The sequence below is a fragment of the Drosophila sechellia genome, chromosome 3L, assembly GCF_004382195.2.
Source record: "Drosophila sechellia strain sech25 chromosome 3L, ASM438219v1, whole genome shotgun sequence".
In the NCBI taxonomy this organism is placed as follows: Eukaryota; Metazoa; Arthropoda; class Insecta; order Diptera; family Drosophilidae; genus Drosophila; species Drosophila sechellia.
In genome coordinates, this window is record NC_045951.1 from 2,362,515 (window position 1) to 2,388,177 (window position 25,663).

The 25,663-nt window shown below is 44.0% G+C and overlaps 2 protein-coding genes across 2 annotated transcripts; one reads left to right on the forward strand and one right to left on the reverse strand.

Annotated features, from left to right (window-relative positions):
- The first annotated feature begins 14,384 nt into the window (after positions 1 to 14,384).
- Positions 14,385 to 16,457, forward strand: LOC6610476 (P protein). Its single transcript, XM_002035020.1, has one exon. It carries the CDS (start codon positions 14,385 to 14,387, stop codon positions 16,455 to 16,457), a length of 2,073 nt encoding a protein of 690 aa, XP_002035056.1.
- Positions 16,458 to 21,535: 5,078 nt separating this feature from the next.
- On the reverse strand, positions 21,536 to 25,560 carry LOC6610477 (E3 ubiquitin-protein ligase MARCH6). Its single transcript, XM_002035021.2, has 3 exons — positions 23,732 to 25,560; positions 22,258 to 23,673; positions 21,536 to 22,059 (listed from the first exon to the last, which is right to left on the reverse strand). The coding sequence occupies exons 1-2, from the start codon at positions 25,286 to 25,288 to the stop codon at positions 22,270 to 22,272; spliced, it is 2,961 nt and encodes a 986-aa protein (XP_002035057.1). The 5' UTR covers positions 25,289 to 25,560; the 3' UTR covers positions 21,536 to 22,059; positions 22,258 to 22,269.
- Positions 25,561 to 25,663: the final 103 nt, after the last annotated feature.

The window sequence follows — 25,663 nt, forward strand, 5'->3', positions numbered from 1 at the left end:
AAAACGTGGCAGGAGTTCGGCGAAAGATGAGAAATGCTGGCTGCCAACTTTCCTAGTTCCGAGTAGTTGTGCAAAATAAAAGATTACTTCAGATTGCACTATCCCTGATAAGCCATGGAAATTGCTGTCTAAAAGACAAGTTAGTTGCGGTCAAGACTCGGGGCTTGTAACATTTCATTTGGCTTAAAGTTAGCGGACCGCGTTCAGCGGAAAATTCCCATTAACTTTTTGAAGTTAAAATTAAAAGGGCCAAAGCCAAGTTGAATGGGTTCGCCAAGGATAATCATCTTTTGACCCCCCCTTATTATCTGTACGAGTACGAGTACTGGTAAGTATCGCAACCCATGCCCAATCTACCTTGATTTCCGCCCTTTTGCTTATTGAATTATGAAGCCATTTAAAGGTTGTTCCCTTTTAATCTGCTAATTAACTCAATTGACGCCTACCTGGGCCCACTTTTACCCAATTATAAGCCCACCTCCTTCGGGCCTCCTTTTCTGTCCGCCGATAAGTTTACAATTTTGCAATTAATGCCCCATTTTGACGGCTACAATTGGCTACGCTTTTATTACCACCATTGTTTATTTGGCCGTGCTCAATTAAATATGAATCGCAACTTGGCCCCAGGCCATAAAATGCAGCGGTGCGGGACCAGCTTGCGGCACTCATAAACACATTTTATCGAAGGCAGTTAGGCCAAACTTTGGCCATTATTCGAACGTGCTGCGACTGGAAAGGAACGCCATGCGATTGCATAAAAATTTGAACCGCCTTTAAGTGGTCTTTAGTGCCCTTGATTCATTCCGTATGCCCCTTCATAGACAAATTATATATTAATTTAATAATGCTTCTTGTCATATGTTCACCTGTTGAGTATACGCACCGTGGGCTTGGCAACTTGGGGCCCTGCTGCTGCTGCTGCTTTAAACTTTCCATATGAAAAATTGATTGAAAAACTTTGCACAAGCGAACTGGCCCTCAAAGGGCTGCAACCCAAATCCTCCACCTGCTTTTGTGCACTTGGGTGTTCGGTGGTGAAAGGAAATTCCTGGTAGCAACGCAACGGGCAGCACAATGCCATGGCAACCGAGAGCTTTCCCTTTTTGGGAAGTGGCGCATGCAATCTTCAGTCGCCTCCTCTGTTCCCCACTTAAACGGTGGCCAAAAGGGAGTTGCCCCACAAGCACCTCCGCCCCCATACCCCTCACCCCGCGCCCATTTGCATAATGGATTTGACTACAATTAGCTGGCAGCTGCAGCTGCTTCTGCCAATGACATGATTTCAAACTGGCCCAGCAGCGGGTCTCATTCCGGTCTCGATCGCAGCTGAGCTGGCTGTATCTTATATCTTTTGCTATGTTATAGTTGTAGAACTTCAGATGTTTCTATAATATTAAAATATGTACCTTTAGATACTCAGTATGAGTTCGAAGATCCAAGGCATTCATTGTTGAATGGGTACCCAGTTATTCATTTCTCATCTGCCAGTTGAATATTAAATTTGATTCGTTGAGTGCTTAAATTAATTACGAGCAATTCCCCGCTTTATGTAACCATGAGTTGCCAGCACTGAGCCACACAGCCGTGAACTTGATTCATCCGAGCCCAAGGGGCTGACAGCAGCAGTCGTCCTGGAACATTGCATCACTGCAGCATCCTGGCAGCCGGATTCAGTTCACTCGACATACGAAATACGAAACACGAATGGAAATGGAAATGGAAATACCAGACCACGTCTTCTGTGTGCATGTCTCCCAAGGCCTTTAACCCTTTGCATGGGTACTCTGCATTAATACATGGCATCGTGCCCCTAATTGCAACCGCTTTAAAATACTTTTCGTGCCACTTAACCGGAGAAGGGGGATTGTGGAGCCAACAGCGGAGCAGCCACTGTTGCCCTTTCGGTGCCCATCCTTTGCCCATCCAGCAGCTGCAGCTACTGCGCATCTAATGAGGCTCATTAACGTAATTACGTCATGTTGGCATATAACTGGCAAAAATCCCTGCCTCTTGATTACCACGGGATGAGGGATTGTGTGTGCACACACTCCATTGCTTGCCACATGGATGTGTAATCCGTATGATGCCAAAAGCAGTTTGTTTATTAATATCTGCCGAGCGAATTTCGGCGAAATTCAGCGAGTGGCCACAGATTAGCAGCTAATTTATGAAGTCGCTTCTGGGAATCACTATTTGTTATAATTATTCAGAGGATCAAATTCGAGGTCACTTTGGGCAAGTATCCTTATCCTGCGGCAACTTTTTGACATGACTATAAATAATGATAAATATGACAAAAAAAAATACATTGTGAGATACTTATAGTCGAATATTTTTGGGTCCAGCAAACTTTTGCTACCACGCAAATCACTGAGCCGAAAGTGATTTGTCAAATGCACTTTGCACCGAATCGAATCGAAAACCCAAATTTAGAGATGCTATCCAGACTCATTTCTGATTTGCAGACTCGTGATGATCCGATTTGATGGAGCAGCAATAGGAGCCTCGGCAATTAATCTAATGACAGACATATAGCGGGGCCTAATGTATTCCTAAATAATTCAGGTGGAAATCAGCTTAATGTTCTAGTCTGCCGGCCATTTCGCAGAAACTGGAAAATAACATACTTAGGGATATTCAATCTTTGTCAAATTATTGCAGCGGGACAGCAGCAGCAGCAGATGGGCCAAAACCCTGTCTGGGCGAAACTCAGCTTACATATAATTGCTTTTCTGACCAGCCAACAATTTTTCAAAGAAAATGTCTTTGCCGCTTTCTGACCAGAGCTTTCATGTAACTGTCAATTGTCAGTAGCTGTAGTTGGTGGGATTTTCTTTCGGTCAGCAGATTTGTGTCTTGAGATTTAACGCCACGCTCGAGTGACTTGAGAGCTCCCCAGATGCATTAGTTTAAAAACCGGCTTTGAAGTCCTTCTTGGAATATCGAAGGACATGCAAAGAGATACGTTTTAACAAGAATAACATATACAAACCGAATATAGCTTGTAATAATTGCATAAATGACCTCGAAACAAATTCCCATTTTACAAGCTTAAAATTACCAAGAAAATAGTAAGTAAACAATTGTTTTCCCGTAAATCAATAAACATAAATTCCATTTATTATGATGTTTACCATTTTTAGGACAGGCTATTGCTTTTGTTCCATTTCCTGTGGATTCTTTATTATTTTACATATAGAAAGTTGTTAAGTCCGTCCTAACTTGTTTTTTTTTTTTCAAAGTCAAAAGTTTGTGACCCGGAAAATTGATTTAAGCCTATACCAAAATGAATCCATTTTTTCTAGCATTGCTTGTAAGATAAAGAACCGAAATAAATTCATTTTCGAAGACAAATGTACCTTTCAATTAATTTACCTTCCTCTTTGGCAATTAATTTTCTGTTATAGAAACTCAAGTGTCGCGCTCGACTTACCTAAATGCCATTTCATTACCTGTGTTTATCCGCCGAGAAACAAAATGAAACATGAGCACGGAAAAAATAGGCGGCTGGCCGTTTGAAATTTATGGCGACCTCTACGAAACGGTAGCACGAAGTGGACAAAAAATGTTTGATGTAAATAATTAACAAGCCCTGAGAGATTTCGAGTACGAGCAGGGGATTTCTGCCCCATGGAGCGCTCTATCAAAGTGGCCGAATGTTACTAGCTTTATGGACCATGTACCCCACCACTGGGGAAAGCGGGAAAAAAAGGGGCCAGGAATTAACTGTGGTAATTGAGCGAAATTGCCACAAATAAAATGGCCAAAACTCCCGGGCCTTTTTGTTGGCTTAAACTAGCGTCGGAAGTGCGCGCACATAAATTAGTCAGAATGCTGCCATGCTGGCCAACTCTTCACGAAATGCCAAGAAAAAGAAACGTTTTCGCTTAATGCAAGTCAATGTTTCTGCACATTTTGAATAACAAATGAATACGCGCAACAGCTTGAAAGTTTATTAATAGTTAATTAATACAATTAGTTGACGCGCTACGTGACTCGATTAAATTTTGATCGAATGAATTAGGCACCCACCGAATATGTTTAATATTTAAAGCCGGCTCAATTTCTTGGCAACCGAACGGAGCGAGTAACTTCAACAGTTTTAACTCACCATCAATCCCCTGGTTTCCATACCAATAACCAACTTTTGGCACATCAAAGCAATTGCCCTAAACCACATTTAAAATAATTGCTGTTCACCTCTTTGAACCTATCGCAAATATACTGTCTTTTGACTGGTTTAGTTTAATTTGGCATGATACTTGATATGTACAGAAAACAATGACCTCGTAACCATGGCTAAAAATATTTTATGCGGTAACGAGGAAAGAAAATATGTGTATATGTATGTGTGGCTGGAAATTCATACGAAAAAGGGGCAAAAAGCACGAAAATGTCAAAGAAATAAAATGGGATAAAGAAAGAGTCGAGCGCAGCTACAATTTCAAAATTTGAGATGATTGGATTATTTGCTCTTATTGTTTCCCTCTTGACAACTTATACTTTTTTTTTGATGACAAATGCAAATTTTGTGTCAAACGTGGAATCTTCACAGTGCACTTCACATTTTATTGTTCGGCAAGAAGAAATCATAGTTTTGCTCCACTTTTCCGTTCGGCATTCATTCATCTTTTCGCCATCCGCGTGGGGCCAATCCACAAAGCTGCAAAATCAGCTTGCCACTCTACTCGAGACCACTCGTGTTCCCGGCTCAATTTGCATAAATCGAGCAACAAGCTGCTGGGGCAGATGCAACAAACAGGCAGCAGCTAAAAGCCAGCAACAAAGCCAGCCAACTAACGTCATTTTTAACACCTGGCAAGAAGCCGAACAAGTCAGTCAGTCTAACACACACACACATGATGGTGAATGTTTGCAGAGCAAGAAAAATGATCGCTACTTCACGCGCCCCGAAGTATGCAACAATATATTTCAGATGCAGTAGTGCCATTTCTATTAATACAGCAAACAAACTTTCAGAGACGTTGTCAGTGAATTTCTTTTACATTTCCCCCTAAATGTATAAATAATCCTAACATATTCTTTAGATAACTATTTATTTTCGCAGTGCACACGCGTTATGGTTATATAGAGATGGTTTGTTGCCACTTATGTATGTCGGTGGTGTGAAAATTTGCTCAACATTTTGCGACTCAACCATCTGACGGGTGCTCAACTTTAAGTGCTCGAACATAGTAAACATATTCAAGCTAAAAAAAAAAGAAAAACAACAACAAAACAAAAAAAAGAGAAACAACTATGGCGTCTGTTAGCAAAGTTAGTTTTGCAGCGGAATATTCTTCAAACTTTTCACTCACTTCCGCCGCTGGCAAAAAAAAGGCGTCAAGTACAAAGTACCCTTAATTAATCTGCCCGGGTCAAAGACAAAATAAAAGTTCGCAAAACAATGGCTAAGTATTCCTCTTTGGCTTCTGGCATTGACTGGCAAGCTAAGGAAAAACTTTAAAACTTTGACCCTTGGCGAATTTTTAAATTAATTGTGCAAGGTGCGGCGGGGCGTATGTGTAACAATTAACTGGCTTAATTAAAGCGATGCTGTCATGACAACATCCTATCTGAACGTGGGTGAAAAAATGTAAGCTTCAAAGTTTTCACTTAGCTCCTAAGTGCCATCAGGGAGATTTTCCAGCCAAGGACTCTTGGTGGCGTACGCTGAATATTACGCATACGCCGCATATGACGAGGGCAATTTGCCAAAATATGCTTGCAAATAGAAAAAATAGAGCACGCAAAACGGAGGTATGTAAGTGTAAAAAGACATGGGGCCTGGCTTGCTTCATTTTGGTTGTATTAAACGTAAGCGGATATCCTATTTTATCACTTAATTAGCTGGTCTCACTATTTTCGTCAATCGATTTGGTGTGACCTTGCTCCAATTTAAAATGCGATAAATAGTGATCTATTCACAGATCAATTATGAACTTTGTAACTCTAATTTTTGTAGAGCATTCGCCTCTTCACCTGCATATTAGAAATTTTGCGCTTGCCGAAACGACAACGATATCCATGAGATGATGGTAGCCCAAAAAATTTTCCAAAGGGAAAAAAAAGCGTCGAAATGAAATCCTTGCTTTAGCATAGATGTCGCTGCATCCCACGCTTTTCCACTTTCGACATCACCAGCAGTGGTTCCCGCTCGTTGACATTTCAATCGCCTTAAGTTGTCGTGGACCTCGCTACCCATTTTCCCTTTTATCTGCTGGTTTTTTTTTTAAGCGGCTGCAGCGCGGCCTTAAACAATATGCATAGATTGAAAGTGGCCGGCAGGGAGCTGACAGCTATTGGCCTTTTATTGTATAATCCGCGGAGCGCTTGGCATGTCCGACCTCGATCATGTCGGGCTGGACGGAATATGGGCTCTGGTGACCGATAAGGGATTTACGCTGGCAAACCCAAATTTGCATAACAACTTCCGCTGTGTTTGTGTCCGTTTATTTGTTCCCGGTCCGATTTTGTCATTACCTGGTTTCTGTGTTTGTTCACCTGTTAAGCTCGTTGATTGCGGGCTATAAATGGGATTTGGTGTGGGATCTTGTTTCTGTGTGATGCCAAAAAAGGAAATCGCATATGCATGGGAGTCAGTCTGAATTAAAATGCATAATTGCAGATAACGAGCTCCATAGTTTTGAATACATTTGATTTGAAATTAGTCTTTCGGGCGCCATAAATAGTGATTGCGTTGGGCACGGACTGCAAACAGGTATAAACAAACCACAACAAGCCAGCAAACCTATTAGCATAAACCACTTGGCAGATAATCGCACCTTAAGCTGACTCCCAACGAAATGCAATAACATAAAAAAGAGGCAGAAGGAGCAAATGAAAACAATTCCGAGTCCTTGAACTTGGTATTCGTGTTGGGAATTTCGTTTACTGCCAATTGCTTGATAGTGATGACAGAAGTCATCTTTGTTCGTAGGTAAAGTTAAAGGTACTTTAAAAAATTAAAACAAAAATAGGAGCTTATAATAAATGCTTCATATAAAAAATAGTGTTTTACGTATTATTTTATTTTATGAAAGATATCAAACTTAAGCACGGCGTACCTTTTCTTAGATCCTTCCCATCTCTGATTTTTTCCCGGCAGATGGTGCGCGGTGGATGTCGCAATAAAAGTTGGCCACCGCTTGGTCGTGAGATTTACTGCTGACTAAAGGACACGCAAAGTCTGTGTTTGCATGTCCACTCCAACGATTTGCTGCAGTTTGCTCGAATATCTTCCGCTTTTCCACCTGCCACTTTCCGCGATTTCCGCGCTGGACCAGCGGAAAAACGAGGAAGAAATAACGAGGAACTAGCGCTGCAAGTTAGGTTGGAAGTTGAGACAAGAAAAGGAAAATTAAAATCGTTCAGATTGCTGGGAGGTCCTTTGGCCAAGTCAATGTGTCAGGTGTCATCGGACGGGTCTTAATTAAACTGCATGCCGGGGCTTACCTCCCCGGAAAACCTGACGTTGGCCATTAGTGGGACCAAACTATACCCAAACTATATAAATTTGCAGCGCCCACACTGCGCATACTTAATATCAATTAACTGTCAGTAAAGACAACTGCAGCACTGCCGAGCAATGTGATTATAATTAAAACTTCGAGTACGGGCCAGCTAATTAGGAGAACTTGGCCAAAACATGCATTCTATTAACTGCAGTCCAGGACTGCAGAACGGAAAAACGGAGGGTCGGAAAAGTTTTCAGCTCAGACGGAGGACAAAGTATCTCAAAAGTTGTCTGCCGCCGGCTTGTGCCCAAAATCAATTGAGAATTAATTAGGCGGCAGACGAAAACTTCGATGCTGGCGGCATTTTTAAACAATTATGCAGCAGGTGAGCGCAGATGAATGGATGAATGTGCACCGGGTTTCCCTCAGTGTAGGCTGAAATTCGATTATTCCGAACGAACACGAATTGAAGTGTCGCCTTACATGGTACTTACCAATTAATTACCCAATATTGTAGTACACTTAATACTGGCCAAATCCCAGGCGAAGTCGTGGCGTGAAGCTTCATTGGTTTCGTTCATTTATATCCATCGGCTGTTGCTTGTATTTAAAGGACCATTAATTTGCATAAAATTCGCATAAAATGCACTCCATGAATAAGAAACTGTTGAGCAGACTGAGTCGCAGGATTATAAGGATAGCGCGAAAGTCCCTCAATTGAATCATCATTAAGCATTCAGTCCTCTGCACGAAAATCCCAGAAATTTACATTCACATTTCACCAAATGGATGACAACTATGCTCGAAATTATTCCCTTCTGTTTGGTCTACTAAATAAATTCCAAAGTCTGCTTGCTCTCTGCCAATTTGCTGTGCGTCTTTAAAATTTTCAATTAAATTTCGTTTGCACAAAACTGTTTTTCTTCTGATAATTGGACAAATTGCATGACAAGTCGACAACGAGCAAGGTGGACAAAAGGACAGGAAATGACAACAAGTTATGACCGGACTAGAAATTGGAATAGCAATCTTTTAGCCAATTGGATTCTTCATTGTTATTTTTTCAGAACCACTCCATCCTGCGATAATAAATTAATAACTTAAAATATACAATTTGGGCTTGCCTTTGTGATTTAAAGAGTTGTTAATACGTGTCCCCTCCCATGTTTATCTGTTTTTTCTGCCAACTGATTTATGGCACCTTTGCCTGGCGCAGGACATTGCATTTTTAAGCCACTACATCCGATAATCCCCGGCCAGTTAATTGCCAGCCAGGACCTTTGCACACGACTCTCGATTTAAAGCCCCACCTTTTTAATTAATCTCGAGGGGCACTGAAAGTTGAATGCGCCGATAAGAGGGAATGAAAACACACGCTGTTTACCAATTAATTGTGAAAAATGCTAATTGGCACTTCCAGTCAATTTCGTGTTGATTTTTCGCGTTAAGACACGGCAGCCGCAGCAGCTTATCGGTATTTGCACAGGACCTGCCTAAGGAGTTGGCCATTAAAATCTAAATGAAATGCTTTGATTCGGCGCGGTCAGTGGCCATAAATTTAATGACTTGCCCTGCGGACCGAGATTGCCTTATTTATGGCCAGCAATCTCAATCTGGGCCTGCTTAATTAGATTATTTACGCAGCCCCAAAAGGCTTTTGAGCCCACTCTATCTGGGCCAGCGTTTTATGACACATCTAATGGACACACAGTCGCCGTCGCCCACAAATCCAATGCATCGATGTTGGCCATCGACCAAAAACCGCAATCATTGCGCTTAAAACGAATCAATTAGAGTCCTCTGAACCTCTGACCTACCAACCATTTGGGCGGGTGGTCCTGCTCATGCAGCCCACTGGATCCCATCGCAATATGCCGGTGATGATGTGGCGACAAGAGTTATGGCCCGCGGAAATAATTTCGATGTGCAGGCGGCTGCGGAAAATTCGGCACTAAGCTTGTAATCCCCGGGTTCCAATTTCTGGCGGCTATAAAACATATTAAATCCTGATATTCACAAGATACAACCGCATGTATTTGTTGCGTTTATTTATAATATAAAATGGAAACTCATAGAATATAGTTTTGAACTCATTGCTTTGGCAGCACGTTTCCAAAAAACCACCATAAATGTACATATATATATGGTATATAACTTTTACTTTTAGCCATAAAGTGTGACATCATTAGTGGTTGTTAGGCAATATTTATATATAAACGCCCACTTTCTCCCATTTCGCTGCAGATACTTTTCTAGGCCAAACATTTCATTAGCATTTCTGTCCCACTTGTTTGATATGACAACAGTTTAATGTCATCGATCAATTTAAGTGGGTTTTGCCAGAAAGGCACAGGAAAATTTGTCATTAATTAGCCAAAGCTTGGAGGACATCCCTTTCGACTGCGCCAGCAAACCCAAAGAAAAAACACAAAAATGGCAAAAGGAAAAATCCATAGAAATAACAAACGATGCAAAAAATTAAACAAAAACAAATGAGACAATCGGCTAGACATGAAACGTGGGTTGTCTCTAATGATGATGATGGGCCTAAAAACAAACTTGGCCAAACAAAGGCACACAAACTGTCGCAAATGTGTGTTTGGCCCTGAAAAGGGTCACTTAAAACTCCCGAATTGAGACATTAAATTTAGAAAAATATGTAAGAGAAATGTGAATTCATAGTATCATTATTTAAATAAGCAATTAACTAGTAAATTTAGTTTCAATTCAAATTGCATTAGTTTGTGAAAGTGGCGTGTAATTAGAGAATTGCCAATTATTAGATTATCAGCTGTAAAAATCAGTAGGCTAATTATTTTAAGCCAAATTACAGTTTTTATGGTTTGCATTGTCTTGTCTATTAACCATTTCCATATATGAATATTTAATTTTTGCTTATTTAATCAGCGCAATATCTCTCCAATTATTTTCGTAGTTGGTGGAAACACAAACAACGGAGCCAGAAACCAAATCAACAAAAAAGCAGCTTGCTTTTCAGCGCGAAATTCAGGAAAGTTGCCCCATAATATGCCGCACGTGTTTAAATATTCGTTTTATTTTTCAATTTTAACCGCCGAGTTAGTCAGGCGACGTGCTCTTAACGAGCCCTTTGTTGTGCCCATCGAATGACGTGCCGCATTACTTTATAATATTTTAATAAACAAATGAAGCAAATCGAATTATGTCTGTCGGGATAAATGGCATCTGCAAGAGAAGCGCATAATTGAAGTGAGTAATACACTTACTGCTAAATGTTTCAAATAAATGCGATAAATGTGTTGTTATAATATATTTAAAATATATAAAAAATGCATTAAGGGCTAATTCGATGGCAAAGCCTTTTAAGCACTCAGGTTACCCCTATAAAATCCATATTAAATTTAATGATTATCTGCAGAACCTAGCCAAGATGAAACCCACATTTGATGGCCATTTCTGGACAGGACGGCTTACGATAACCGTTTAATTGCATATTAAAAGGGCCAAAATTGAGCACGAGTCTATATAGTAATGGTAAATGCAATTACTGCGAAATGCCTGCCAGTTGCTACAAAATTTAATTACAAACGTAAATGTTGAAAGATGTGTGCTCCCAGCTAGCTGGCAACATCATTAACATTTCACAGGCCAGCCGAAGCAGGCGCTTTTCCTCCCTCCTATTTTCCGCCCGCTTTTTCCCCATCCAAATGGAAATATCACCGCAGGCTAGATATATAAAATGCCATGTGTCCACACGAAGGTGGCCTCCGGAAGGAGGAGCTCAAGCTAACCGACGGATGAGGACGAGGACTCCACCTTCTCTCTCTTCAGTCAGTACATATTATTTTTCAATTAAAGGACAGCTAGAGCTGCACGGCGATTCCGGGTATCCTGCTCGTATTTTTTAAATCAATTATGCAAATGGCCGTTCCTATTTTCATAATCCACATCGTAGAAGTAAGAGATATATTTACACATATATAATGGCCGCAACAACATGATAACAATTTGCATTCATGAGCACTTGTTGAAGAGTTCGTTAGCTCGGGCTGCTTTTTCCATTGTTCTGGCCAGGCTGACGTCAGGATAGCTCGGAGTGGGCATAGTCCGGCGGGCAGGAGGAGCACTTGTCCCTGGGATTAGCATCTTTATAATGCGGACAGAAAAGTTTTGCCGCCCAACTTTTGCTCACACTCGATGGCTTTACATGCGCTCATAAATCAGTCAGCGAGTGGTGGAGTTTTTCAGAATTTCAGCAAGGGCCATATGTTACGAAGCTGAGTGAACCAATTTTCCATTGAATTTTTAACAATTTATTGCGGCGATATATCAATCCAAAACTTTGCCAATTGGGAATGTAGGTGGGCTTTCCACGCATTCGAAATTAAAATAGGTTTACAGGCGACCGGACTCAGCTCCTTTATCTCGTTTTCGCCCGAATTGGCAAAATTTTCATTAGCTAATGCCAGCGGTTGGCAATTAGCCGTGGGAGTCAGCTCTGAATAATAATCCCCGCCATTTCACCCACTAATTCCAGACAATTTGAGCCACTTGAACTCGTGCGAAACGAAAGTGAAATCTAGTAAATTATTGTTTTTGATCCGAGTCCCATGCGAGATGCCCCCCCTTTGGAGCTTTGGGCGCCTTCACTTCCCACAATAAATTCGAATAAGCCCACTTGCGCCGCCGAAATATAACCATAACCATTAGTTCATCCACATCTGCACCTCGAATGCCTGGATAACTGGATCCCGGTATCCGTGGGACTCAGGTTCCTTGGGTCTCGGCATTCCTTTGGCCCCTGAGCCGTCGACTTCAAAGGCGTTTAGCAGCAGCTGCTGCCGCTGCATCGCTGGTATTTGGTAATGAGCTCCTGGATGGAAGCCTAAGCCATTCTTGGGGGCTTCCAGTTGATACTTTGTCCACCTTTACCCAGAAGAGGCCTGCGGAAGCAAATAATAGATGGAGGAAGGTACCTTCAGTCCGCAGAGTCCCGAATACTCTAACCTTGTTTTTAAAAATGAACACCACACCCTCAGAATATTTGATTTTCTTATTTTGCTGATTGTTATGTAGTATTGTTTATTGTTATAAATAATTGTATAGATTTTTATAATGACATATTTGCAAGTAATTCATAAAATTTCCTTTGAGAGCGTATCCATTATGCGGATTATATTCGCAGTCTATACACACACACACACACCCACATTAAGGTGGGCGTGACCCGTGCGAAATTCGAACGACAGGACAACTGTCAAAGTGTCGACCCGCCAGTCGTCTGGTTTTTTGGAGCTTCGGTGCTCCATTCTGGACTCGTTTGGGGTTTGCTTTGCCAGCTGTCGACATTTGGCTAAAACACTGGGGTGACAACACTTGTGCGATGCCAAGGGTCAGAACATTTGGCAACAGTCACAACACGCCGCCCACCCTTCCGCCCACATGACTAATTAGGCAGCAGCATCGGTGGATGGTGCAGGAAAAACAACTCTCGCAGACATAAAGCTTCGAAAACTTGGCCAAAACCTGCATAAACTCAGTCATAAAATTTTGTGAGTACACAGAGAATAAATTCTGTATCTTAAATGGGCTTGTTTCAGATTCAAGCCAGACTTAATTAGGGAATCACATTTAAAGCTGAGTTATTTCTCAGTTCTGCTTGTCCTTTTGGCAATGTTCTATGGATAACTCGATTATAATTTAGATTTTTGGGCTTGAATTTGCCAAGCTATTTTCCCACAGCTGCGTCTTGACTTGTGTCAAACAATTCAGACCTCATTGCCGGTGATATAAATTGATGGCATGTGAAAATCCCATTTAATTGCCTAGGCAACAGCAACACCTGCATGGGTCGGTGACCATTTTCATTACGCCGCCTGCTATTTGAAGCGGATCTCAGACAGTCTGCATTGCACTTCGTTTCCAATTAACCGCGCTGCCATTTAAAGTTGATGTCAGGCCACTTGTGGGAATTAAAAAATGGAAATACAGACCGAATAAAGTGGGCAAATTGTTGCAGATTGCCGGGGGATCTGGGATGTGGAATCTCACACAACTGCGGCACGTGCAGCGACCAGATTGAAAGAGCTGATTTAGATTAACGTGCATGGCGACAAATTGTGGGGAAAACTAAAGTGGATTATATGTGTCGTCGGGGACAGGGAAAATCGAAAAATGACCCAGCTTGAAGGCGAAAGATGCAAGTAAAGTTGCTGAAAGTATTGAAGATACTTTTCGCCCACCTCATGGGCATAATATGCATATTTTCAGAACTTTTGCCGCCTGAATAATCCTCTTGAATGACACGCATTGTTTGTTTGGCCAGCAAAGTTGCTCTACACATACGTGGTATATAGAATGCTATATAGAAATAAACAGCAGGAAGAATAGCAACAATTTTCCCAGATTTGTCATGCATCAAATACTGTTTTGTCCATTTCCATATGGCAATCCCATGCTCCTGCTTTATGTCGGATTTTCCATTCTCCGTCCATTTTGCGGCGTTATTAAAAAGTTTGCAATGCAACATTTTCCGCTTTTCCAGACATCACGGCTACAATTTTGATGGTCAGCTGGGAAAATGGCTTTCACCTACTTTGGCCTTCTAACACTGAACTCAAGTTTTCCCTTTGCATTTTTCCCAGTTTGTGGCTACACATTACCCACATGCTGACCGGTTGGAAAATAACCATAATGGGTTTGAGTTTCCTTATTAAGTTAGCCAGACCACATTTCACAAACATGCTCAGCGGCCAACTGATGTTGCCACAACATCTTGAACGGAAAAATCTGTGGTGCTTTCCCTTTGGGTTCTAATCAAATGGATTAAAAGTACTTTAAGTGGTACATATATATTTCGTATCACGAAACTGAAACTGATGTTTGACTTATCCTTCAAATGTTCACATTAGTGCATTCCCAAAGTAACTTTGATCCGTATGGCTGACCATGAATCCAATTATCAAGAAATATCGCTTGAGGCTAAGGAAAACAGAACGGGACTCTACCACTGGCTATGTGTTTCGCATCATCCGAATTGTCATTCTACTGTCGCTCTGGACCGGATCCACGATCATCCTGTTTCTCCACAAGCCTGAGGAGCTCGCCACTTCGATGGTGACCGTGATGCCCAACAAGACGGCCCTCCGGAATGTTAAGATGAAGCAGGACTCCGTGGAGATACGACTGAATGGGGCCATAAATGCGTATCTGACGAACCACAGGGTTAGGACATCCAACTTTTCGGCTGTTGCAGTTCGATTGGAGTGGCGCGATCGAGGGATGAACCGCAGCCTTTGGCGCACTGGCATGTGGATGGTGTACATGTACACGGATAAGAAGAAGTACCTGCAGGTTCATAGGGTCTTTCAGTTCTCCATTTCGGGATGGCAACATGAGAGGTCCCTGATCCAGCGTACTTTGCCAAATGATCGTTCTCTTGAGAGCTCCGTCTATGACTGGGCCTTTGCGCAGACGGTGATCTCATTCGAGAGCATGAGCAAGGATCCGGTGGGTCTGCTCTTGACGGTGAACAGCACTCCGTTGAAGCACGGACTGGGTATACTGTATGCCGCCCTCCTGGTCATTGGTCTATATGCCATTATCATCTGGGACTTTTCGGACCGTATTCTGAGCACTTTGCTTATAACAGCTATGTCCCTGGCCCTGCTCACCGTTTTGGGGAACAGGCCCACTGTGGAAACGATAGTGAGTTGGGTGGACTGGGAGTCCATGATGATCCTGCTGGGCAATATGGTAATAACATCGCGCATGGCAGATACAGGCTTCTTTGACTACCTGGCCGTGGTCGCCTTTCGCATCTCCAAGGGTCATGCCTGGCTGCTGATCGGCCTTTTGGGATTCTTCGTGGGATTGACCTCGACTTTTGTGGACAATGCCACCGTGGTGCTTCTCTTCTGCCCACCCGTCATTCGACTATGCGAGGTGATGGACTTGAGGACCACCTTGGTGCTCATCATCGTAGCAATCTATGCAAATATCGGAGGATCCATTACCCCAGTGAGTGGGCCACCCAATACCATCATAGCGACCAATAAGATGGTGGAGTCCGCAGGAATAAATTTTGTTCGTTTCTCGATACTCATGCTCCCGACTGCTTTGATCTGTCTGGCGTCTACCTTCGGCCTAATCTACTGGACCATGGATAAGAAGATCTACATCCTGGACGAACATCAGTTGAATCTTGCAAAGAAGCGGCGAGAAAATATCAGAACCTCATTTGATATCCAGCTGAGGATCGCCGAACTGCGAAGACAGCCAAGGAGCAGGATGATCCCTCCGGCTGAGGGCTACTTCGTGACCCTGGCAACCTTGGAGGCGAGCAATTTTGTCCGCAAGAAGGTGCTGCTGGTGGAATCCCTCCTGGCCCTGGGCTTTGCCGCCTTCTGCTTCATTCTGCAATCGGTTCCCTGGGCCATTCCCGGAGCCTCTCTGGGCTGGATATCAATTTTGTCCGCCTTTCTGCTGCTCATCCTGATCGACCAGAAGGATATCGTCAAGGTCATGGCCAGCGTCGAGTGGGGCATCATGCTGCTTCTCGCCTCTCTCTATATTCTCACCATGGTCGTCGATGAACTGGGCCTCATCCACTGGCTGGGCTCCCTGGTGCTGTCCGTGATCCTCCGAGTGGACGAGTCATACCAGACCATGGTCGGCATGCTCCTGATCCTCTGGCTTTCGGCCCTGCTCTCCGCCTTTATCCACAATGCGGCGGTGGCCCCCATCATGGTGAAACTCTGCACTGACATGGTCGTATATGACGAGGGCCAGATACGCCTACTGCCGCTCATCTGGGCCACGAGCATGGGCACCAGCTACGGTGCCAATGGCACTCTCTTGGGCTCCCTGGCCAACGAGTTCGTCGCGGTGGTGGGCAAAGCTCATGGCTACAAGATCACCTTCAGGTCATTCTTTGTGGTTGGATTCCCTATCATGCTCTTCACCGTTGTCATCTGCTCGATTTTCCTAATTATTGCCCACTCAATTTTTGATTGGCATTAGATTCGAAAATTCATTTGTTTATAATAAAATTTATACCACATTTTAAAGATTGTTTTGTAGTTCACTAATATTTTCTACCGTATATACGTGTTTATGCCAAATTTGTTGGCCGGTAACTGCTGGCCCACCAAATATTTGCTTAAACCATTGAAGTTGCCGTTTAGGGCACAACACCATTTTCCGACGAGCGGGGGAAAATGCAAATGAGTTTCATTGTTTTCCAGTCGGAGGGGCCATCAGTTTTTGGCGCCTGGAAAACGCGTGCATGGCGGACATACACACATGCACTGAGAGAAACCAGTGCTAACATTAATTTCATATCTGTATTATCTCTGAATGATTGCCCCTTAAAATACTCTGGATTTAGAATATACTTACTTATACTTAGGATTAAGATATTAAACAAATTCCTATATTGTATATTAGTACGTCGGGGCTGACACATTTTTCTCAGTGCATAAATGCGTATCGATGCATTTGCTCGCACATATGTGCGCATGTATATTAAATCGCGTTTTCGCTGGCGTCTTTTGTTTACCAAATGGAATTTTTCATTACCGCCTGGCCAAGTGCTGTTGTTGTTGGGTTCTGCAATGCAGTTGGCTTTGCTGTGTCCTTTGGAGCCCCGTGAAGCACCCCCCTTGCCTCCATCCAGCACTCGACTAACACACACGCTCTCGGTTTATAATTGGATTTTGATTCGTTTTGCATAAAAAGTATGCTAACATCCAGACGCCAGACAATTCGGCGTAAAAGCGCTATGTGCGTTCGAATTTTATGGCTTCCACAGAGGCGTCGCTTTGTCCAGGACCAAAATCGAGCAAAAAGTGCGTGACCCAGTCGCAATAATAGCGAAAAACATCTGGAGTCCTTATGGAGCTGCTCCCCCTTTCCGACCCGATTGGCAAATAATTCGACTGCATTTCTACTCAGTTGTATGTGTATGGCTTTTGTATTTATTGCATGCCATGTTTGTGAATTTACATATTGGGCTTACATGCGCCATGTTTATGCAGCTTCATTTGATTGCCACAAATATGTCCAGTTGGCATCGAGAAAAATCACTTTTCGGCCATATCAAGCAGATGTTGTTTAGATGACTTAGTTTATTATATGGCGCTCTGATTGGGGATTTATTCATATCAGTAATATTGGGGTCAGAGAGTAACTGAAAAGCTGGCATATTATGTATGCTTGTGGTTTGTAAAGATATCAATAAAATGATGATGACTCTTTCTTAACCAAACTTCTATTTACTTGTTTCAATTCATATTTTTAGTTTTATCTTTATTTTTCTTCACTTTTAAACGGTTGAGACTACACCTTTAGCTCTTAATGTCCCGAAAATGTCCCCAAAGGGAACAAGGGTTTCCTTTACCCTTCTCTCAGCTTCCCCATTAGCCCAACTAAATTATGGCCAACTAAAAAAATGAGTTTACAAGCTTGCGGGAACAAGTGGCTCGTAAGTCGGGTTAATCTCTCCATCTAGTAGCCACTTGCTCGATCCCAACCAACTCATAAATCTGCCCCATCCACGACTGCAGTGGACACTGTCCACGAGCACACCTTTCGAATGTCCCATTCTGTGAGGCATATTTAATTTTTTGGCCCAGTCGAGTCCTGGCGCCGACATGCGTGCTTTATGGGCCGTAATCCCGGCGAGGAGCAGCAGTCGCACCACGGGCACTTAGCACTCCTTAAGTTTTACAACTTCACGCTCAATCAGACGCTGCCAACGGCTGCTGGCCATAAAAAAGGAACCCCCGAACTCGAACTTTAACCCGGACCAAGTCCGATGCGGATGTACTTTTTTATGTATCTTTAAGGTAGCGTTAGAACTTGGGCTGGGCTCTTTTTTGGTCTATTGTTGTGGTTGGTAGAAGCCCAGAAAGTAAATAAATACGCCTGGGTATTCAGCTTTCCCAAATCCCCTTCCTTTATCGGTAAACCAGATACCCTTTCTTGAATTTGAGGTATATAAACGATGAAGGAAGTTATGCAAAACGTAAAAACTTTTAATCAATGTTTATGGTTCCTTTACTGCTCAAAAGTTGTTTCTTTGCTAATAAAAGCGTTCTTAAAAATTAGAATAACGATTTGATGAATAATATAAACTTATCTACTTTTTATTGCTAAAAGGGAGTCCTTGAAAATCCATATAAGTTTTAGGATTATAAGTTATTTGGATTACTTGAGAAGGGAAATCTGGTGGTGACCACCTCACTTCCTGTTTTCCTGTTTTTGTTTTCGTTCTGCGGTGGTTAACTATTTTGTGTTTTTTAGGACTGACCGCTCTCGCGTTTCCCATGGCGATGCTTTTATCCAAATTATTTTATTTGCGCCGGCAGAAATAATAAATTATGGCAACGGAAATCAAAAGGCCACTTCAGCGACGGGCGAGTGTGGCAACCAGTACCGACATGTTTGGATATGGATATCCATTATAGGGATACATAGTTGCCACGTCCGTGGGATTTGCAGGAGGGTTTCCGGATGCCTATGATGGCTATAATAAAGCATAACGAGCTTAAAGCGGGTGCCAAGTGGGTGGGTGGTGGTGGTGGTGGGGCAGGTTGCTACACTCTTGAGATTGCTGCAACCGTGGCAACTACAACAACAACAACAACAACAACAACAGCAACTTGGACGGGTTGTTTGCTTTGTTTTATGGCTAATTTTAGACAATTTATGAAGTGTTGGTTATGCTTGATAAGAGCCTCAAGCGGCAGCGACAACAATAACAAGCTGCGGAGCAATTCATGCAAATGAGCTCGGCTTTAAGTCCTCGCCCTGCCACATTACGCATACGCCCCGTAATGCGCGACAAATGATAAAGCCGCGTAAGCCGCTCCAGAGCTCTACATGAATGCTTTTCCACCCTTCCAGAGGCACAAAGTTATCACGGCTGACATATGAAGTTGTTAATTTTGAGCAACAACAACGCTCGGCTCAGAGTTCAAGATGAAAAAGCGAATGACATTAGGCATTGTTGACAAGAGTGGCTGAAATCTTCATCTGAATGTGTTTTTTTTTAACTTCCTCGACTTTCGAAATTGCCTAATGTTCCCCAGGAAAATAAATTTGATGACTTGGCCGTGGTAATTAAAAATTAACCGCGGAAATCCGAGCGAAAATTATGGTGAATTAGCGCAATGTCATAATAAATAAATAATCGCAATGAATGAAAGCTATTCGGAACCTTTTGCATTTATTTGTAATCAAATAGAGCCAAAACACTTAATAAGTGGTAATTGAAAGGTTTCTGCGGAAATTGAATCCAGCAAAAAGGAGCAAACTAAAGGCCAAATGGGCCAAAATGGAAATGAGTAATGCAATTTGCAGCACAGCCACATTTCGAATTGGCCACAGCTCGACATTTACTGTTTACATTATTAAAAGTAATCAAATCACACTCCCCCTCTTTGGGCCATGGTCGAATAGAGATGGACGATGACCGAAAGCGATACTGGTTTAATTATTCAAATGAAATTCTAAATAAATTGATAGGCAACAAGTTGGCAAGTGCTGTGTGTTTTCCACTGGAGTGGCGAGAGTTTTGTTACCCAACCAGTGGCATTTTCAAAACTTTATTTGTCTGCCTGCTGGCATTTTGTGGCATTTTCTGTGGTCCTGCCGGAATTTGTGTGTCCCCCTCAACGGGGAAAAGAGCATTAATGTGGCAACAGCTTAAAGCTGGAAATCCGTTTACGCTTACCAAGTTTTTCTGGCCGAATATGGACTTTATTCCAACCTTGATGGAGCCATAAAATTGCATTGTTTTGATGCGTTGTCAGCTTGGAGAATGTTTGCGAATTATGTGCGATTTTATTAATGGCCCATCCGACATGGATGACTATTGATTTATGGAGGTGCGATGAGAATGCGTTCGCTGCATCTCATCCTCGTTGCCATGCACTCGCATAGTTGGAAATCCAATTAAAAGTACTTCGACTTGCAGCCTAATGAACTATTTCCTTTGGGCTCCTCCAATCAAGCAGCTTCAGATATTTCAAAATACCTTATTTAACTATTTATTACAAAGTTTGATGTTTGAAAAGCTTTAAGAAACAATTTATGCCCAAATGAAAAATGCCCACACTCGCATCTAGTGACTGGTTCAATGAACCGCAACGCAAACCCTTCATCGCTTCCTGGCAGCAGCAGGCGGAGGAAATCTGGGCGATGGATCCACTATCCCGATCCCGCCGTGGGTCACTCCAACACGCGCCAAAGTTTGCCAACTTTAAAACGCCGTATTCCCATTTGGCTGGGTCCTCGTACTTAAGCACGCGCTGGCAGGGAAAATGTTTCGGCAACTTTCAACTTTGACATAATGCAAATTATTTGATTTCGCTTTATTATTTGTTTATCTCTGCGACTCGGCCATCTGGAAGTTTGCTAAGTGTTTAATTTGGCCAAGTTGTGGAGGGGCGGCACTGGCGGCGGATGAGGACCTGCCATACATTTTAATAGCCATGGCACATAAGCCACTTGGCTTTCTCTGTGTGTGTGGCAGGAGTGGTCGTGGTGGCCATGTCAAACCACAAAACAATTTAAGTTGCAAACATTGAAAAGTTTTCTATTTCTGTTCCCTATTCTATTCTATTTGTCGCACAACAAATTCGCAACAGTCGAAACTTTGCTGGGGGAAGCGAACAACTTTTCAGCTTTTTTTTACCAGGAATTTTCGGGGCGATCATCCTGGAATCTCCCTGCTGCCGGTCTCCCTCCACTCCAGCTGGTCATCCCTCATACGTGTGCCGTGGGCGAGACTCGTTTCTGTCAATTGCCGCTGGCACACAGGGCGTATGATTGACATCGCCCCCATCACTTCGCTCCTGGCCAACTCAGCACGAATTCAATGATTAGCTCACTTGAGCGGAGCGCTCATCCATTGACTCCACTTACATTATGGTGCTTCATTTAATTTGTTTGGACGTTGATTAATTGTCTGTATATATTTCTTTTCGACTTGGCACAACAGATGCCTTGATCAATTTGTTGGCAGAAATATTGTGTCGCCATTATCTATAAACAATTTCGAACGCTCCTTTGAAGTTTAAAGTTTAATTTATTAATTAATTTTAAATCAGTTATATTTATAATGTTACATATGTAATTTTTACAGTTCGTAAAGCTAGCTCGAAAATGTTCATTTCTCTATTCCACTATCCATTCATTTTTCACCACTTTCACCATATGGGATTTGGTTTGTTTCGGGGTTTCTCAAAAGTTCCTAAAGTTGACAGCTCCCAGATGAAGTTTCTGCATACGGCTCTAATACAAGGTTTAATCGCTGCCCATCGATTACTTCTGTCAATGCGGATGTGGCGGAAGTCAAAATATCATACAACTTAGGATCTATAAACTGTGTAGCGTAAGGATTTAACAACAATTGCAGCTAACAAATTAATCGTAAAACAAAGAGGGGAAAAAATTAACTAAGCTAGAACAAAATTTCCAAATCCTTGCGTTTCGCAGAGCAATAGATGGTAAGCAGGGATAAATTAGCAGCAGAAGCATCTCCACGACGAAAAAGCACGGAGCCTTCAACATCTTCAACATCATGGTGTCCTTCTCCTTGTCGGGTTGAAATAAAAATCTTCAAATAGAAATTGGACATGCTTTAATTGCTTAAGATAGAAACACAAGATTGCCATCATTTTCAATAGAAAAACTTAAAGAATTCAAAGAGTTTAACAATTTGATACGTGAAAACCTAATAGCCTTCGTGAGCTCATAATTTATTGATTCCCCTCCTGTCGCACAAATTAGAAACTGAAAAGCCTACGATTCGCACCTGATCATCTCGTTACAGAAGTTCGGCCAACTCGTGCTCCTGGGCCAACTGTTCCCGCTCTCGCTCCCGATCTCTCTCCTGGTTCTCCCTTAATTCGCGGGCCGCCCGCTGTTGCTCCTTCTCCTCCTCCTGCTGCTGTTGCTGCTTCTTGCGGTGCTCATAGTTGACCAGCCTCTGACCCACCAGGTACTTATCCACCTTGATGGACAGGTAGAGCTTCTTCAGCTGGTCGATCTGGAACAAAAGGATGCATATGCTGCCCACCGCAATGAAGCTTACGGGATACACGAGCCGTGCGACGACATGCTGCGCATAGGCGTCTGCTAGGAAAATCGGGAACATCATATGTCCCATGACATAGGGTATGGCCAGGGCCAGACCAATGGTAGTAACGACCGGCACAGCCAAGTCCCGCATCACAAACTTCAAGTCGAAATCGCGCAATCCATCCATGTAGGCTCGCTCCAATGCCCGCTTCAAGTGCCAGTCCGGACCCATCAGCGTCAAGGCGATGGCTATCTTGCAGTAGAGCACTCCCAGCGCCCAATCCTCCCTTAGGAAGTGGATGGGTGTCTTGCGTAGTGGAACGCGTAGGGGAATGACCACCGCCAACTCCATCAGCAATCCAATCAGCAACGGAACCAGCACGAAGATTCCCAGGAGTGTTAGAACGGGCAGGGCATATTGCAATGCCACTCGGACCCAGTGCTTTACTTTGTCGACAATAGCCGCGCGGCCTTGTGGCAGCAGGGTGACCACCGCAGCTACTGCCCGGCAGACAATCCAGCACAGGTAGCCACCAATCTCAGCGGTGTACAGCTCATGCGAGCGCAGTAGTCGCTCGTTCTTTCTGGCTCCTTCCGGATCGATTGGATCTAGATTTCGTACCACTTCAGCCGCTCCTTCTGCGGCTGCCGCTCCGGCTGCCTTCTCACCCGGCTGGGCGGACCAGAGCATCATCAGCCGCCGACCGATGTAGACTGGAACCGTGAGCGTCAACATGGCAGCACAAACGATGGACAAACACATGAGTGCCAACAGGGCACACAAACGGATAGCGAACAGCGATGGCTTGTCGTACGGCTGGAATCCCACGGGTGCATCTCGTTGCATGATGGCCTGATGGGCGGCGGCAAGGTTTCGTGGTGCCGGCGCCGGTTCCACTGGCGGTGGCGGTGGAGGAGGTGGTGCTGGTGGGTGGGCTGCCGCATCCGCTGCCGCGCCTTCCTGGTTTGCATTTTCGCCAGCGGCATACTCCACGCCTTCTTCTCCAGCAGCGCGAATGTCCGGCTCCGGTGCTGGGAGCAAGTAGCTTCGGATGCCCAGCAACCAGGCCACCGCTGTGCACCAAATGCGCAGCAAGCCCTTTAGCCAGATGCGTGTTTGGGTCTGCTCGAAGAAGCCCGGCAAGACGATCTGGAATGGCGAGTTTAGATTGTTGACTTACATTCAAATAAGTTTTCGTGTAACTTACTTGTAAAAGCAGCAATTGCAGATTGACCTCTGAATCGCCACTAAGTGCATATGGCAAGAAGTCCGGACAAACCAACTGCAGAATTCTAATGGGCAGCCAGAGCATCAAGAGTACTGCAAATCCAAAGATCATAGCCGAAGCGACCAGCCGCCGGATGTGTCTCGCAATTGGTACATGGATCATTTCCTGGATGGGACTGAAGTCAGGATCGTTGACATTGCGGAATATCCAGAGCACTCCCGGTCGCAGGACCTCGCGCAACAGCGATACAAAGGCAGCGAAGTAGTAAACGTATACCATGCCAAACATCCAGTGGACAAAAAGTGAGGTGCCCGGAGCAGCCCTAAAACTCTCTTTGCGATCCTTGAGGCTGGCATCTAGTAGGGGCAACGAACAGATGTCCAGCCACCAGCCGCAAATCAGCGGGAGTACTCCGATCTCCAACACCGACAGCAACGACACCTTGACCACAATATAGCACAATCCAATGAACCAGCAGACTCTCCGCATGCGGAAAACTCTGGAGAAGAAGTGCAGCACCACCAGGGTCAATCCAATGCAGCAGTAACCGAACAGCGTGGTAATCAGGCCGTGAAAGTGCAGCAGTGGTTTCTCGGGCTGCAGAAGATCCATGGAGCTCAGGATGAAGTTGCCCACGCAGTAGGGACAAAAGGCGAATGTGAAGATGAACATGGTGTTCAGTGAGATGATCCAGAAGACGTGCTCCAGAAAAACTAGCGAGCCATCGAGTCCGAGCAGGCGTTCCCAGGTGAGCTCCTCGGCAGCCCGATCCCACTCCATGGGATTCCAATTCTGCTCATCGGCATCGGCGTCCACGACGGGAGCTGCAGCCGCTGGAGCAGCACCCTGGGCCTGGGCATCCTGCCGCTCGTTGTGCGCTGGAGCCGGAGCTTCATTGTCGTCTGCATTGTTGTTGTCGTCCTGGGGCTGTGGAGCTGCCCCGGCGGCGGGAGCAGGCGCCGGATTAGCAGCCGCTGCCTGCAGAGGGGCGTCGTCACGCTCCAGCCAATCGGGTCCGCCGCCATGCAGGATCTGCTCGCGCAGCCAGACCAATCCTATGAAGGACAAAAGCGTACATATGACCACAAAACAGCCACGAAAGGCATCAGCTGCCAGGTTTTCAACGGAGAAGATGTCGAAGGGCAGCGTGAGAATCATATCGAAGGAGCTCGCCCGGAACAGGTATCGGTAGGTCCTGTAGGCAGACAGCGGCACCACTGCGAACCAGGCCAACCCGACCAGGGTGTAATGAAGCCAGCAGCGGGCGCCTCCCAAAACGGCGGACATCAGTCCCACGAGGACATCCTTCAGCGGCAGGACTCGCGGCATATCCGGTGCATAGATGGGCTGGAAGCTGAAGGGGTAGCTGCACAGCTCGCAGTATTCCTTGTGCGAGTAGCGCATCCATTGCATCAGGCAGTCCTGATGGATGTACTTGATTGATCCCGTGCAGATGCACGGGTAGAAAAGAGGCCTATCCGGCTGTGCCTCGCATCTGCACACGCGGCAAATGTCGCCCTGCGACAGGTCGTCCATACTGATAGCTTTTCCCTGATCCTTGGTCTTCAGTTTGACTGAAATACTAAACTTCCACTGGCCATTTGCGAAATTCGCTGGACAATTTCCGTAATTGACCCGAGGGTACGGGGGTTTTAAGACGATTATTCCCGCTTTTTATGTGCGCCAATTAACCTTTCGATGATTACAGACCGTATTGCGATTGTAACAATTGAATTTTAACCGAAAAGTTGGGATATTATTACGACAAAACAAAACAAGACTACTTCTCAAAAAAAGTAGAGCCAATGTTTGCACACCATGAAATTGGTGATTATTTTCACAGCGGAGATGCCAACTAGATTGAGTGCACGAAATATCGTTATTTATTATAAATTAAAAATTCAAAAAAAT

Coding starts and splice junctions, on each gene's coding strand:
- LOC6610477 (XM_002035021.2), bottom strand. CDS start 25,288: ATGGACGACCTGTCGCAGGGCGACATTTGCCGCGTGTGCAGATGCGAG. Junction 23,674..23,731: donor TGCAATTGCTGCTTTTACAA/GTAAGTTACACG, acceptor TCGCCATTCCAG/ATCGTCTTGCCGGGCTTCTT.
- LOC6610476 (XM_002035020.1), top strand. CDS start 14,385: ATGAATCCAATTATCAAGAAATATCGCTTGAGGCTAAGGAAAACAGAA.